Source organism: Malus sylvestris, chromosome 9 (genome assembly GCF_916048215.2).
Source record: "Malus sylvestris chromosome 9, drMalSylv7.2, whole genome shotgun sequence".
Classification (NCBI taxonomy): domain Eukaryota; kingdom Viridiplantae; phylum Streptophyta; class Magnoliopsida; order Rosales; family Rosaceae; genus Malus; species Malus sylvestris.
The window spans coordinates 1,240,130-1,257,141 of NC_062268.1; the positions used below are offsets into that span (position 1 = coordinate 1,240,130).

At 36.7% G+C, this 17,012-nt stretch overlaps 3 protein-coding genes across 5 annotated transcripts; 2 read left to right on the forward strand and 1 right to left on the reverse strand.

The window, feature by feature from the left end:
- Nucleotides 1–532: 532 nt before the first annotated feature.
- LOC126634112 (uncharacterized) lies at nucleotides 533–2,426 on the reverse strand. The gene is made up of 2 exons (XM_050304599.1): nucleotides 1,824–2,426; nucleotides 533–1,160 (listed from the first exon to the last, which is right to left on the reverse strand). The coding sequence occupies exons 1-2, from the start codon at nucleotides 2,358–2,360 to the stop codon at nucleotides 834–836; spliced, it is 864 nt and encodes a 287-aa protein (XP_050160556.1). The 5' UTR covers nucleotides 2,361–2,426; the 3' UTR covers nucleotides 533–833.
- A 6,835-nt stretch (nucleotides 2,427–9,261) lies between these two features.
- On the forward strand, nucleotides 9,262–12,288 carry LOC126634408 (cytochrome P450 724B1-like). Of its 2 annotated transcripts, XM_050304918.1 has the most exons (9): nucleotides 9,262–9,520; nucleotides 9,746–10,070; nucleotides 10,192–10,344; nucleotides 10,510–10,761; nucleotides 11,102–11,188; nucleotides 11,292–11,370; nucleotides 11,458–11,564; nucleotides 11,773–11,897; nucleotides 11,986–12,288. In XM_050304918.1, exons 1-9 carry the CDS (start codon nucleotides 9,297–9,299, stop codon nucleotides 12,107–12,109), a joined length of 1,476 nt encoding a protein of 491 aa, XP_050160875.1. In that variant the 5' UTR covers nucleotides 9,262–9,296; the 3' UTR covers nucleotides 12,110–12,288. The 2 variants fall into 2 exon arrangements, with proteins under 2 accessions (XP_050160875.1, XP_050160876.1); XM_050304919.1 differs by lacking the exon at nucleotides 11,102–11,188.
- A 1,031-nt stretch (nucleotides 12,289–13,319) lies between these two features.
- On the forward strand, nucleotides 13,320–16,385 carry LOC126634409 (cytochrome P450 724B1-like). Of its 2 annotated transcripts, XM_050304920.1 has the most exons (9): nucleotides 13,320–13,540; nucleotides 13,955–14,279; nucleotides 14,582–14,734; nucleotides 14,987–15,250; nucleotides 15,348–15,434; nucleotides 15,552–15,630; nucleotides 15,714–15,820; nucleotides 15,902–16,026; nucleotides 16,156–16,385. In XM_050304920.1, the coding sequence occupies exons 1-9, from the start codon at nucleotides 13,320–13,322 to the stop codon at nucleotides 16,262–16,264; spliced, it is 1,470 nt and encodes a 489-aa protein (XP_050160877.1). In that variant the 3' UTR covers nucleotides 16,265–16,385. The 2 variants fall into 2 exon arrangements, with proteins under 2 accessions (XP_050160877.1, XP_050160878.1); XM_050304921.1 differs by lacking the exon at nucleotides 16,156–16,385 and having other exon boundaries at nucleotides 13,435–13,540; nucleotides 15,702–15,820; nucleotides 15,902–16,030.
- Nucleotides 16,386–17,012: the final 627 nt, after the last annotated feature.

Here is a 17,012-nt window from a genome sequence, read left to right on the forward strand (position 1 = left end):
TTAATATTATACTTTCAACTGTACATATTTGCTTAGTCGAGTGGACTAGAGTAGTTAGCTTCCTTCTATGGAAATGAGATCCTTTTCGGATCTTTGTGTCCGAAGTCCGCAAGCCGAGAGATCTTAGTCGTTTAATAGAGGAAGAAAGAGATTTGGACCGTTTAAATTTCTAAATTTTTGTGAGGTGGGCAAGTGAGATGAGCTAATGGGGACTATAGGATTGACATTGAGTAGTTCGAATCTCTCGGTTTGTGGACTCTAGTCACGGAGATCCGGAGTGGATTTCGATCCCCTTCTATGCAACTGAATTGAACATAAAATATCGCATCATCGTTTATATGAAATAAATAAAAAAGATAGTTAAATTGGCTAGAGAGTGCGATCCTCTCTCTCTGCATTCCAGTTCGAATTTTCTCACCAAATCATCTTATTCAAGTTTTTCTTTTCCAAACTTTCTAGAACAGAAGGATTTTGAGCACTTTGTTAGTGACTCATTCTTGGAAGAAAAACCATCACAACTACATGTAGAAAATTACGACAACGTCTTGCATTTGATTTCATTATATTAATATCATGATTGATTACAAGCTTACACTACTAGGTTGGACAATAAAGTCTACATCTGCGTGCCTATGCTCAATTTCATAGCGAATGGTCCAATGTTGTAATTAATCATTCGTAGAGAAATGCTAAGGAGACTCTCTTAAAGTAAGACTCTTTGTGAACTCTCTACTAGCTCACAATTTAATGTTAATTTTCGTTCCAACATCATAAAGTATTGTGCTAAAAACGTGAGGCAAACACTTTCAAGAGAATCTCCTTAACATTTCTCATCATTCATATACAGGTTTGAAGTTCTTGTAAGCTACCACTGCATAAAATGGATCTGAACCAGACAGCAACCCCAGGAAGCCCATGAACCAACCGAGTGGTGATTTGCTTTGTGAACCACCACCACCATTAGCATCTGGTAATTTCTTAATTACTTCAGCTTGTGTGAAACCTTCCACAGATTGGAAGTACTGCACAACCAACTGCGTCCTGCTGTACGCAGTCCCATCTCTCCATGCCCCAATGGCTTTCTCATAGAACAACCGATTGCTAAAGCTAACAATAAACACCCCTCCTGGCCTCAGAACCCTAAAAACCTCTGCAAACACCTGTAATATCATAACGTTGAGAAATTATTGTGAGCTATATATTGAAAACAAATACGTGATATCACTAATTGCCCATGTTATATTATATTATGTGGATTGGTTATTACTATTACACCTTAAAACATAAATTTGTTGTCCGTCCATATTTTTTTTCCAAAGTCTGTCCATATTATAACGCATGAATTGATTAACAATTTTTTGCTGGTAATTGTTATAATATGTGGCCGATTAATACTACGTATTATACCTCAGAACATAAACGTCTCCTTCAACGACATTATAGCACATGAATTAGTTGTACAAATTTAACCGACTCATGGTATAACCGATCCAATCCTATTATAAAATGTGGACCGCTTATTACTACTATACCCTAAACAATAAACTCATTGTCCGCTATATTATAACATATGAATTGGCTATCCCAATTTTTATTGGGCACATGGTACAACCAACCCTATCATCATATCATAATATGTGGACATGCTATCACTAGAATCACTACTATACCCTAAAACATAAAACCGTCGTTTGTTTATACTATAACAGTATTAATCCGTCGTTTGTTTATCTTATAACACTTGAATTAGTTATGCCACGCTAATGTAATCCTGAAATCAAAGCTTTCAATTATTAATGTAACAAAAGGAAGCACAATCTAACCTTCTCAGGCTGTTGAAGATACTGCACACTGACTGTACACAACACTGCATCAAAACTGCAGCTCTCCAACTCAAGCTTCTGATCCTGGTTCAGATCCTTGACAAAAAAGTAATCCAACCTAGGGTTCTTGGCAAGCTCCTGTGCATTGAGCCCATGTCCCACAACTTTCTTGTACTCAACTTCTTTCGGCAAATGGCTGATCCACGAACTCATAAGATCAAGAATCTCTGAGCCAGGCCTCAGCCTCTGCCTGTAGAAATTGGTCAGTGTGGCAATGAAGCCGTCATCGACATGCGTCACAAATCGCGGATAAGCGTAGAAGTCTCTGTCCGGATAAGTGTTGAGTTTTGTTCTGCCCTCTTGGGGAAGAACAAGACGTTTGATCTTGCCAGCTGAGGATGAAGATTGTTTACTGGTTTCATTGTTTTCACTTGAAGAAGTGCAGGAGATTGTTGATGGAAGTAGGAAAGGTTTGATCTTATAGTTGCTTGTAAGAAATGGATGCCATGGTTTGAGGTTTGGATGAATTGTGACCATGTCTTTGACGATGGTTGATTGAATGACTGAAGTTTTCCCAACAACCAATTTGGGTTTTGATAAGAAGGAAACAAAAATTCCAATTTGGGCTGGCTAGCAAATAGTTGATGGGCTAAAGCTCAATTAGGTATCAAACAAAGAATTTCATTTCCTTGTTTTAATTTTGTCCTAACAGTTTCTCTATTTTTTTCACTTCGGTCCACTCTGTCAACAAAGTTGATCGTTACATCCATTTTATGCACATCGTCCTTTTAAAAAAAAAAGGCCAGTCGAAAGGAATTTTGCCTTATTTGATGGATTGGAGTACTAATGTTAGCAGAATAAAGCCGAGAGCACACCAACGGGAAAAAAAAAAAAAAAAAAAAGCTACATGAACCAAAGTGAAAATCCGATAATTCGGAAAAACTAAAAGGGCTATTGGTGCAATTCAAACAATTTTTTTTTTCTACTTTTATCTTCCTTCATTTTTCTTATCGTGAATTTTTTTTTTAAATCTTGACGGTATGAGAAGAATTTTATTAATAACAAAAAGGAAAATTACACCTAATATTAGGCAATTGCTTTTCTTTTCGACAAAAGTAAGACATATTATTTGGTTACTTTGTTTTCTTCTGATCCATATTTCATATTTAGCTGCAGCTCCCCACCCCCCCCCCCCCAAAAAAAAAAAAAAAAAACAAAGACCATAATAATCATGAGCTGTCTGCTCAAACCCTCAAACGTGCATTGAGGTTTTTTTTTTTTTTTTTTTTTTTTTTTTTTTTTTTTGGAGAACCTCGGCGGTACGAGAGAAATTTATTGATAAGAAAAAAGAAGATACACCTAGACAGGGGGGGACATAAACCTAACCCCTCATAGAACAAGAGAAAAGAAATACAAAAAAGGGGGGGACATGCACCTTACCCCTTTTGAGAAAGGAAATACAAAAGAGGGGGGGACATAGACCGTACCCCTCTTGGAAAAGAAAGTACAAGGAAAAGACTGGGCGGACATAAGCCCAAACCCCTCTATAAAATACAAAAGAGGGGGGGACATAGACCGTACCCCTCTTGGAAAAGAAAATACAAGGAAAAGACTGGGCGGACATAAGCCCAAACCCCTCTATAAACCTAAAAGGTAAAACCTGCAAGACAAGCTGCAAAACAAAAGGGAATCCGAAAAGGTTAGGAAAAGAAAGGAGAACACACATCAAGAAGAGGAGACAAACCTGTAGGTTGGCATGCCCAAGAAATCTGAGTGCAGGGGAGGAAGGATCTCTATAGGGGGAGTGGAATGCCAAACAAGAGAAGATGATAGAAGCCCTAAATTGGCTAATTTGTCAGCAACAACATTCCCTTCTCGAAAAATATGAGAGCAACGAAAGACCATGTTCTGCAAATGGAGAGTGCAATTATTCCAGCGTGTCTGGAGAGACCAAGGGGGAGAGAAAGATCCAGAAGCAAAACATGATATTACACTAGAAGAGTCGCTTTCAAGCCATAAATTTTTCCAGCCTCGCGCGTGGGCCAATTCGATAGCAAGGATGACAGCATGGAGCTCCGCATAGAAAGAAGTACGATGGCCCAAGCTTAGGGAGAAACCACCAAGAAAATAACCTGTAGAGTCACGAAAAACCCCGCCACAGGCCGCAGGACCCGGATTACCTTTAGCAAGGCCATCAGTATTCACTTTAACCCAAGAAAAAGGAGGGGGGAGCCAAAGAACAGGGACAATAGAAGGAGCTTTACAGGAGTTAGGCGATATTCCAAGGGAAACTAAAAGTTGCCTATCCAAAATGCCTCGTACATGGCCAGGGGTGAGAGCTCCAACCTGCCTAATCCAGGCCGAGGTGGAGCGGCAGAGACGAGAGAGGGAGGGAGGTTTGCCTTCAAACTTCACTTTATTACGCATCTTCCAAATAGCCATTAGTAAGAAAAACCCTGAAGCTATCCAGACATTGCGAAGATGTGGAGAAAACTGCTTTGACAGAAAAACAAGCCATAGATCAGAGATGGAGCCCGTAGGTGGTATAGTAGTGCCAAATTGGGTAGCTAGCCAACGCCAAGCACATTGTGCAAATTCACAGCTAGAAAATAAGTGGTCAATAGATTCAGAATTCTTGTGACATAGTTGGCATATTGGAGCCAGCGGGATGCCTCGGCGCTGAAGTTGATCCTCCGTTGGGAGCTTGTTGAAGAGAATCTTCCAAACTAAAATAGAGTAACGATGTGGGATGAAAGGACGCCAGATAATGGAAGCCCAACTCTTAACAGGAAATCGATGACGAACAATTTCATAGCCATCGGAGAACGAAAAAACACCAGAAGTAGAGACTTCCCAAATTAAAACGTCCTTATCCTCATCAATTGGAAGAGGCATTTCTAAAATCTCTTTAGTTAGGTCTGGGAAAGTAGAAGAAAAAATAGAAGGAATAACCCATTTTCCCATACGAATAATATTTGAGACCTTAGTACGAGATAAAGAAGGAGCAATCTCTGTTGCACCAACGACGTCCACAATAGGCTTATCCAGCCATTTATCAACCCAAAGGGAAGTAGTAGAACCATTTCCAATCACCCAACGACAATTCTTAAACAAGATATGAAGAATGGATTTAATACCAGGCCATATAGAAGATCGCTTATAACTACAAGAATATAGGCGACCATGAAGCTTGAAACGTTCCCGAAGATAAATACTCCAAGGGGAATCAGTAGTAATAATAAGCCATCCAAGCTTTAAGAGAGCAGTAGTGTTAAGAGAGCCAAGATCACGCAACCCCAAACCACCTTCATTCTTTGGAGCACATATCTGACGCCAAGAAACGGTAACAGACTTCTTGGAGGTTACGTCACCAGACCATATAAAATTGCGAGCACATCTTGAAAGAGGCCTTAGCAAGGAAGAAGGCCACTTATAAACAGAGAAGCTATGCAAGAGCATACTTTGAAAAACTGATTGAGTGAGTTGAACTCTTCCTGCCATAGATAAAAGCTTCCCCTTCCAACCAGTTAACTTAGCTTTAGCTTTATCTGCCAAGGCTTGAAGATAACTCCTTTTAGGCTTGCCACAGAAGATTGGAACTCCTAAGTAGACAAAAGGTGCTTTGCCTTCTTTGAAACCCAAGTAACTCTCAACCACAGCTTTGCGATGCCTTGAGGTAGAGCCCAAGTAGAAAGTACTTTTTGCCTTATTGATAAATTGACCAGAGGCTCTACTATATCTATCGAAGAAACCTTGCAAATTACGCAGAGTGACACCATCACTTCTACAGAAAATGAATAAGTCATCTGCATAGAGAACGTGAGAAGGAGAGATACAACCTCTTGGAGCAAAAGTTGGCTTAGTAAGCCCATCAAGTTGAAGACGACTCAGGCCCCTTGATAACGCCTCCTCAGCTAGACAGAAAAGTAACGGAGAGAGAGGATCCCCTTGGCGCACTCCTCGGGAACAAGAGAAAAAACCATGCGGGGAACCATTGATTATGATGGACAATTTAGCAGATCTTAAGATGGTAGAAACCCAGTCTATAAAACAAGTGGAGAACCCAAAGTTAGTAAGCACCCGCAAAAGAAATGACCAATCTAAAGTATCAAAAGCCTTAGCTATATCAACTTTGACTCCCATATTGCCACCACGAGTTTTTTTGTCAAGCACATTGAAACATTCTGAAACAAGGCCAATACAATCTGTGATACGACGGCCAGGTATAAAAGCAGCCTGATGCGGGGAAATAATGCGTTGAACAACATGAGAAAGACGAACTGCCAAAATTTTGGGAATAATCTTAAAGAGAAAGTTTGCCAAAGCAATAGGTCTAAAATGAGTCATGGAAATAGCGTCTTCCACCTTCGGAATCAAAACTAAGAAATTACTATTGGCATTGGGGTATAACCAATTTGATTGAAAGAATTGCTTCACAAATTGAATAACGTCAAAGCTGACAATATCCCAACAATGGTGATAGAAAAAACCTGGAAAACCATCTGGCCCTGGCGCACTGGAAGCACTTAAGGAGAAAACTGCCTCCTTAATTTCCTCATCAGTAGGTAAGGCAGATAAGAGATCATTTTCAGAGTCTGTGACCATCGGCTGGATGACTTCACAAACCACATCAATACCTGAAGGGGTGAAAGAAGAGCCGAACAAAGTCTGATAGAAATTAACAATATGGTTCTCAATTGCCAGCGGGTCAGTAAGAAGATTGTTTCCATCAAGAATACAACTGATATGAGAGCTGGATGATTTAATACGAGCATAGGCATGAAAGAAAGAAGAATTTCTATCCCCTTTAGTTAACCACTTAACACGAGCTCTATCTTTCCAAAATGCCTCCTGCATTTGGAGAGACTCTATTACTGTAGTCTTGGCGACAATCTCCTCCTCGAAAAGATCATTATTTATACCCTCAGTTGAAATTCTTTGTTGAATCATAGAAAGATTATGCCGAGCATTAGCCACTCTATTATGGACGTCACCAAAGACCGAAAAATTCCATTGGCGCAAGCAGGTTTTTAGAGCTTTCAATTTTTGCAGAATGATAAACATAGGACAACCATAGACAACTGTATTTCTCCAGCAATGAGTTACAGTTTCTCGAAAAGATGGATGTTGAACCCACATTGATTGAAAACGGAAAGGACGATGACCATTGCTCAAAACTCTAGAACCAGAGAAGATAAGGGGGTTGTGATCTGAGACTACCTTTGGTAATGCTATGCAGTTAGAGTGGGGCCAAGAATCAAACCAACTAATATCACACAAGGAGCGATCTAACCTTCTTTCAGTGCGACCACGTGACCTCCAGCCATTAGACCATGTAAAGGCTGCCCCAGATGTGTTCAAGTGGGTAAAGTTACAAGTGTCAGACATATTCCTAAACTGAGCGGCATTGAGGTTAAACACATAATTATATTAACAAAGTTTTAATCTTACCGAAAGGAAAGATTAGAGACAAGCTTCCAGAGACTCTCAAAAGTAAACATTTCAACTCTTAATTGTATTCTTGCTTAATTCTTCACTTTCTCTAATTGCATCTAACTAAATTTTAGCTATAACTAGCTGATAATCTATATTGATGGTATATTAATCTTTAGGCTCCAAGGTTTATACCTATAAACTGGCTTAAAACAGGATGAGCAAAAGGGGCCGGATCAGTAGATTCTTTACATGTGGGCGCTACTCTTCATCTCTTATTTCAGAGTCAAATCACGTGATGAGTAAAATAGATATGTCTAAGTTATTATTCGTTCGAGAAAACAAAAGTGTTACTCCAAAACACAGTAATTAACCATGATTGCCAGGCAAATTGATGTCCAGCTATGAAATAGGGTTTCTAGATGCAAACCATCCAATCGATCGATCGAGGGTCCCAAATCCATTGCACGTGCACCATGCACAACGTAAAGGTCAGACAAACTAAATTGTTATCCTTTTCTGCCTCCCTTAGTTCTCTTGTGTTGCTTCTTATGAGGGGTCCGTACCTTTTGTCTTCTCCTCAAACCCACTTAAAGCCGAAAAATGAGAATAATTTTTTAGGTCGTGGAGAAAATGGGAATGATTGCTCAAAACAAATAGTCACAATTTTGGTCGGGTTTGTACTCCAAACATCCACATCAAAACCCTAAAAGCAAACCCAACTTAATCAAGGATTTGAAACTCCTTGTTGCCTACATATAGCTTTCAAAAGTGGTATAAAATTTTCAACTTAGTGTGTCTCTCATTGCTTTTCCTTTAGGGAACCTATAGCCATTTTTTATACCCTCCAAGTCTTTCATTATGTGCTACTACTAACTAGTGTTTCCATAGACAAAGAGGGTCACATGCATATATAGTGTAGGGAGTGTTGAAGAATGCAACTCCACATTGAAAACTTGACGGATAAATTACAATTGTATTGAATGGTCATACTCTTAATTGCACACTATGATCTATAGAGATAAAATTCAATATCTGTTGAGTTATGTAAGTGGTAAACTTAAGACTTATCATAATTAGTAGTGAGTTGCTGTCTCTACTGTGAAATCTTGAGATGGAGGGGTTGAATGTTGAATATTAATTTACAAGATTGAGGAATGTTTGTCATTGAAAAGCCAACTACGTTTATCATATATTAGTTAGTGGGCCTTTAATTTGTTGTAATTAAGGAGGTTAGGTGAGCCCCTTTGCGTTGTTAAAATTATTATCCTTGTTAATTCATACTTTAGAAGAGACTTTAATGATGAATAGCACATATTTTTTTTAGACTTGTTGTGTGTGGAAATCATGATGGATTTTGTATTTGAATGTTACTATATCTAAAGTGGTTCCATATTCAAATGCATGCATTTATCCATTCGTATTTTCGATCCAAAAAAAACCAAATCCATTGCATTTATATATTTTACTGAAATCTAGAAATGAAAGATGTGTTACCAATTTATTGTTGGTATGAACAAAGGAGTAGGATTCTCTCCTCTCAAAATCTCCTCCCCTCTTCTTTCATCCTCTCTCACCTTCCTATTTTTCTTTCTATAAAGAAGTCAACACAAAATATTGAAGTGATTTAATTGTGGTCATCCAAATAAGAGGGAATTGAAGGAAAGAGAAAATTGGAGGGAAAAGAATCATACTCCATAAACGAGAGTGATGAAATTAGCTGTGGAGGGGAAGATCTTCCATCAAGAAAAAAAGACAGAAAAATAGTTTACCAACTATTAGAAAGGTCCAAAAAATGCCATGTGCATGATTAATTTGAAACGAGTTCCTTGCTTTCCCGCTTTTTTTTGCAGAAAATAGTTTAAATCAGAATCTGAAAAATAGATACATTGGATTCGGAATTCATTAATTTGTATATATATAAAGTTGTATTACACAAAAGCCTTTTTGGAATGGAGTGCTATATATATGTGTGCATATAAGGGAAGTGGAATCACAAGTCAAATACTTTTGATTAGAAAAGATAGAGAACAAAAAAATATGGTTGGCTTAGCCCCTATTTTATTTGCTCTCTTGCTAGGACTACCAATATTTGCTTATATTCTTGTGCAAATATTCTTTGTAGCACTAAATGATCATAAAAAGCCCGCTAAAAACTTGCCTCCTGGAAGCATGGGATGGCCCTTGTTTGGAGAGACCCTTGGCTTCCTTAAACCTCATTGTTCCAACACCCTCGGAAGCTTCTTGCAACAACATTGCTCTAGGTGATCCATTGTTAATTTAAGGGATTATGAAATATTTAGTTTTTATTATGTCGTCTATATCTAATCGTTATGTTGTTGATATTTGATTTTGATCAGTGAAACAATTAGGATTTAATTTCTGACTATTTAGCCAATTTTTTCTTAATTTAATTACAAAGTTCATTCATTAAATATTATTCCACTACTTTAATTAATTTGACACATATGGTTTGGATATATGTGCAGATATGGGAAGGTTTTTAAATCGAATCTATTTGGTTCACCAACCATAGTTTCATGCGACCTTGAGCTCAACGCGTTTATTCTCCAGAACGAAGAGAAGCTTTTCCAAGCCAGCTACCCCAAGCCCATCCGTGGCATTCTTGGAAAGCATTCTTTGCTCACTGTCACCGGCGAGCTTCATAGAAAGCTTAGAAACATTGGTGTCAGCTTCATTGCCACCTCTAAGTCCTCGCCGGATTTCCTCCATTGGGTTCAGAAGCTGTCTATCTCAATGATGGAGTCGTGGAATGGCTGCGAACAAGTCTTCTTCTACAAACAAACTAAAGCGGTACGTATATAGACTAGTACTCTCTCATTTACCCTAATCTTTTTCTTTGATCTTCTTCTTCTTCTTCTAGTACACTCTTCTTATATACTTTACGAAATTTTCTGGTTTGACAAATTAACAGTTTACACTCCGTCTAATGGTGAACCACCTTCTGAGCGTTAAACCGGATGAGCCGCTAGCCTCGAGAATATTACAAGACTTTGAAACCTACATGACGGGCTTTGTGTCTTTGCCGTTAAACATTCTGGGAACCGCTTATGCCAGGGCTGTGAAGGTAATATTATGTGTATAAATTTAGAGTAATAATATTATCAGGCTTGCGTGGTCAGACTATGAATTTAGACTATAATCCGACAAGAATTAATTAATAAGCTTGATCAACAATGAGGGGTATTAGCATTTCGTATCATCTATATATAATATCATCTCTTTTCTTCAGGCTAGAGCAAGGCTTTCTTTCTCTGTTAAAGAGATTATGACAGAAAGAAGAAAAGGGAAAGCTAGTGGGCAGCTCAGAGGAGGAGAAGAAGACTTCTTAGACGTGATACTGTCGAAACAGAGTCTAACGGACGAAGAAATAGTGAGCATTGTGTTGGATATAATGCTCGGAGGCTACGAGACAACAGCGACCCTTATGTCATTGATTGTCTACTTTCTCGGCCATGCGCCAATTGCTTTTCACAAATTAAAGGTAAACCATAGCCGGCCCCTCCTCCTATAATTCTCTCCTTTTGTTTTCACAGAAATTTGTATGGTACGTATGGAGAACACAATTCACGTGATGCTCTATTTTATTTGTCAAAATAGGCGTTAACAATAAAGTTGATATGTCTTTTGACAAAAAAAAAAAAGAGTTGATATGTCTTATTTTTAAAGTTTATTAATAAAAAACAAAATTTACGATTATAATTTGAGTAAAATGGTAACGTCAAGTGACCGTTTTCCTCTCTCTTTTTCTCTCTAGCTAGTATACATGCATAAATCACTGTACGCCTAACATATAGCTCTTTTTTTGTTAAAAATATATGCAGGAAGAACACCAAACGATAAGGGAAAACAAAAAGGATGGGGAATTGTTAAATTGGGAAGATTACAAGAAAATGGATTTTACTGACTATGTACGTAATTATAACTTATTTTTATTATCTTTAAAAGTTAGATGTGCTAATTAACTAATGTATATGTGGACACATACAAAATTTGATGAAATGATCTATGCAGGTTATATATGAAGGTATGAGGTGTGGGAATGTAGTCAAATTTGTACACAGGAAAGCTCTTGTAGACGTCAAATTTAAAGGTTAATTAGTCAATTAATCCCATGGCATCATTATTAATGAATTCTCGTAACTTACATGATCGACGGCTTTGATTAAAATTGCTGCAGAATTCCTGATACCATCTGGATGGAAGGTTCTTCCAATTTTTACGGGGGCGCATATGGATCCAGATCTTCATGAGAATCCCACAGAGTTTGATCCTTGGAGATGGATTGTATGTAGCTTCTAATTTTTTTTTTAAATATGAAATTTCCATCTACCGGAAATGTAAAATGGGATGTAAATATGGTTTTTGTATCTCAAATTTGCATTTTTCCATTGGAGATGCTCTAAGAAAAAACACTCTACTCTAGCAAACTCGGCTAAGTCTAGATCCGCAAATCTTCACAATACTTGGGATGTATTTGATGACTTATATGCAGAATAATTTTAAAGAAATGAGCAAAAAGGTGACAGTGTTTGGTGGTGGATCAAGGCTTTGTCCGGGAGCTGAACTCGCTAAAGTAGTCATTTCATTCTTCCTTCATCATCTTATCCTTAGTTATAGGTAATTAAATCTTATTTCAGTTTAATTATATAATTCCAAACTTCCAGTTAATTAATATTTGATATTCAATTTTTACTGCATGAACCAGATGGAAAACAAAATCAGATGATTGCCCACTTGCTTACCCTTACGTGCAATTTCGGAGAGGTTTGTTATTAGAAATTGAACCAGCTGCATCAGATCAACAAGAAAAGGAAAACAAATCGATATAATTCTGTAGAAAATGTGACGGCCAAAAAAGGCTGTGACTGAACGAGTTGTATTAGGTTGTGAAAAATCTTTTTATGTATTTTCTTACAATATTGAATTGGAATGTAGTTTAATTTTCTTTTGTATTTTACATGTAATTATACTCTGGTGTTCTATCTGTTTATGACATATTAGTTCTTAATTCCTAGGAAATCAATAATCACCCCGTTATGTTATCGAGTCAATCATTATGCCTCAAAAATGATATCAACTAATGATGTAGTTTTACGAATTCGTAAGGGGGACCACAAATCAACAAGGCTCCTCACTTAATTTACAAAATGGGGGAGAAACGTGTATCGTACATGGTCTTACGATTTCATAACTAATAATGTTATGTAATTAAAATAAAAATGATAAATTCAAAAAAATTAGCTCAATGACTTTACATACACATATTTAATAAGAATATATAATGTAATAAAACTAATAATATATGAAATCAGAATCATAGAAATAAAACATACATATAAGTTTGTTCTTGAAGTGCATGAAAGTAAAGAGAAGTCCCTCTTTTGGATTGCTTGTGACTAGAGTTTTTTTTGGATGAATTATGACTAGCACTTACACTCAATTACTATGTCTGTCGGCATCATCGATTAGTGGCACGCTCGCGCACACATTTTTTTTTTTTTTCAAGCCCTTCTCTTGGCACTGGGAGCAAAGACATATTCGGGCAAATACTTTGAGTTTATGAAGATTTTAAGATGGACTTACTATGTGCCAGCGTACTCAAATATATATATATATGTATATGTATATGTATATGTATATATGTATATATGTATCTATTTTTGTATATGTATATATGTATCTATTTTTGTAAAGTTCATAACTAATTGTCTTTATTTGATAGCCAAAACTCTCTTCTGATATTTATATATAGTTCATATTCAGTAGGTTTCAAAGAAAATAGTAGAGACAGATAATATTTGGATTTGAAATTAAATATAAAAGGACAACACAGATTACCCTGTTTTAATTCCCACTTCATTTTCAGAAAAATAGTTAAATAAAGATCTGGAAAACAGATACTATTGGATTTGGGCACTAATTAATATGGTTTTAAATTATAAGACACAGGGCCTGAGTGAAATGAAGGTACTGCTATATATATGTGTGTGTGTGTGTTTGTGTGTCTGTGAAAGAGGGCGGACTCACAAGTCAAACAATATGGTTGTGCTATCCCCAATTTCATTACTTTCTCTCTTGCTAGGAATAGGATTACTTATATTTTCTTATATTCTTCTCAAAATCTTTGCAGCACATGAAAATCCAGCTAATAACTTACCTCTTGGAAGCATGGGATGGCCCTTGCTTGGGGAGACCCTTGGCTTCCTTAAGCCTCATTCTTCGAACTCTGTCGGAACCTTCTTGCAACAACATTGCTCTAGGTGATCATCAATTAGGGAAAGTTTTAGCGATGCCCCCTGAACATAATAGTTGACTATTTCAATTTGTCTCGTGAACTTTCAATTTGGTTATGAGGCTCTGTAATCTGTTAAAGCGTGCCAATTTGTACGTTATCTTTATATATGTCAATTTCCCATCAAGTCGTGAGGGTTGTCCTTTTCGATCCAAATGAGGAAAACTAACAGAAAACGTGATAAATTTGGCATTTGGGGGAAAATTGGCACGCTCTAGAACAAATTAGAATGTCATAAGTTCAAGGGCATTGCTAAAAGTTCCTTTCGTTCATTTATGTACAACTAATGCGTTTGGTTAATATAAACGATGAACTTTGTCAGTTGCCTATATATATGTAGTTTCACTGATCATATGATCTACCCTCTTGGATATTTTTGCAGATATGGGAAGGTTTTCAAATCGCATCTATTTGGTTCACCAACCATAGTTTCCTGTGACCTTGAGCTCAACATGTTCATTCTTCAGAACGAGGACAAACTATTCCAAGCCAGCTACCCCAAGTCCATTCACGGCATTGTTGGAAAACATTCGTTACTCACCGTCTCCGGCAACCTTCATAGAAAGTTAAGAAGTATTGCTGTCAGCTTCATCTCTGTGTCCAAGTCGTCTCCTGATTTCCTTGACTTGGTTCAGAAGCTGTCAATCTCAATGATGGAGTCATGGAATGGCTGCAAACAAGTCTCCTTCTTCGAACAAGCTAAAGCTGTATGTGCGAGTAACTACAAGAGAAAACATTATCAATGGTCTCTGACATCAGTGGCACACGATGAGGTGTCACTCATCGTGTGCCACTGATAATCATGTACCGATGTACATTGATTATTAGGCATTGATAATACTTATAATTAGCCGCCTCATCATGTGTCACCAAAAGTCCGTGGCTATTTGTGATTTTTTCTTGCAACACGCTCATTAACCTAATTCTTTTTCTTTCCCTCTTTAGATAATATACATTTTCAAGTTTGATATAATCTCTGCCTGCCTGCCTTTTGTGTTTCGACAAACAGTTTTCGCTCGGTCTTATGGTGAAGAACCTTCTGAGTGTTAAACCAGAAGAGCCTTTAGCCTCAAGGATTTTAGAAGACTTCGAAACCTTCATGACAGGCTTTGTTTCTCTCCCATTTAATATTCCTGGAACCGCTTATGCCAAGGCTGTCAAGGTAATTACAAAACGTGTGTATATATATATATATATATATTACATATTTTGTGTATACATATATAGGATGTTCTTCTGTCAAATTTACGTTGCAGACTTATTTTGTCATATCGTGAATTTAAAAGAAAACAAAAATGATCGAGGGTTTAGATTCGTAAATTGACAACATAAACATCTCATGCTATGTACTCTAATTAATTAATTAAAGGTGGATGGCACTAAGATCTTCATATCATGCACCTCTTCTATTCAGGCTAGAGCAAGGCTTTCTTCCACTGTTAGAGAGATCATGGAAGAGAGAAGAAAAGGGAACATCAGTAGCAATGGAGGGCTGCTTAGAGAAAGAGAAGAAGAAGACTTCTTAAACGTTATACTGTCGAAACAAAACCTAACCAACGAAGAAATAGTGAGCATTGTATTGGATATCATGCTAGGAGGCTACGAGACTACCGCTACTCTTATGTCGTTGATTGTCTACTTTCTTGGCCATGCGCCACTTGCTTTCCACAAATTAAAGGTAACTGTAACCCTATCTCTAATACTCTACCTCTCTACTTGCATATATACCTTTCTTAGCCATGCGCCTTAACATTTCTTGTCCGAAATCTCTGCAGGAAGAACACCAAACGATAAGGGAAAATAAAAGGGATGGAGAGTTCTTAACTTGGGAAGATTACAAGAAAATGAACTTTACCAACTATGTAAGTACATCATATATAATTTTTTCAAGTCATGATATATTCTGCCGTCAGCTAGTTATGATTAATTACTTAATTAAATATGGATATGTGAACAAATCAAGGGTTTATGATATTCAGGTTATATATGAAGCTATGAGATGTGGGAATGTAGTAAAATTTGTGCACAGGAAAGCTCTCGTAGACATCAAATTAGAAGGTTATTTAGGCTTCCTATTGCTTAATTAATCCCATATAACATCATTATTAATGTATTGTGTTAATAAACAGATTGTGGCGCAGAATTCGTCATACCATCAGGATGGAAGGTTCTTCCAATCTTCACCGGGGCGCATTTGGATCCCGATCTTCATGAGAATGCAACAGAGTTTGATCCTTGGAGATGGACTGTATGTTTTGTGTGTAGTATATAGATTCTTCTGATATATAATGAACATATATAATGTATATGGCATGCACATAATATGCAGGACAATTATAAAGAAATGAACAAAAAGATTATAGCGTTTGGTGGTGGAGTAAAGCTTTGTCCGGGATCTGAAGTTGCAAAAGTAGTGATTGCATTCTTCCTTCATCATCTTGTCCTTAGTTATAGGTAATTACTTACTTATTAATTACTCAAGTTAATTAATTGTGTTAATATAATTTCCTAATCAATCCATATATTTTTAACTAATTCCAATTAATATTTGAGATTCAATTTCTCTACTGCATGAATTACCAGATGGAAAACAAAACCAGATGAATGCCCACTTGCTTACCCTTATGTGCAATTCAGGAAAGGTTTGCTGTTAGAGATTGAACCAGCTGCTGCAGCTTATCAAATCCATTAGGGTTTCATTGACTTTGAGAAGAAAATGATCATATGGTATAAAATGATCATTTTCTTTTGAAGGATATAATTATGTATTTTCATTTGATAATCAATAAGAATTAAGGAAAACTATTGAAAATGGCTTGAAAACTTTGAGTTTTAATGATAAGAACAAAATAAAGGGTAAAGTGAATAGTATTAGGTTTGACTTTTTAGTGTAAAAATGTGGTTTTTCGTTAAAATGAACAGTACTGCGGGCTTTTCGTTAAAACTCCCTAAGAATTAAAGTTTCTTTTTTTCTTTGGGTACAAATTTAATATACATTACACAAGTGATGTACACATTTTGCATAATTCTTTCATCTATATATATATAAAGGAAGCACACCAAAATGATTAAGCTTTCACTATTCTCAAAATACCCCTTCCAAATTAGGATTCTAAAATAAAACAATTTAATTTAAAAAATTCCAAATAAAGAATAAAGAATAAGATGTAAAAGATCAAATTGCCACACACACGCAATTTTAACATAATACTAAAGGAAGATGGTGGTAACTGCTTTAGTACAAATAAAATGTCTATGTATATTGACCAAAATATAATGTCAATGTATGGCCAGTAAATATTGTACGATAGGTCTTAGTTTAGTGGTATTTTATTTCCAACGTGGAAAAAGACATCTGAATTCCCTTCCCTTAATGGAAAAGATATCTAAAGGATCGTTATGAAGTTACTGAATATTCAAGGAGAAGAATGCTATGATGC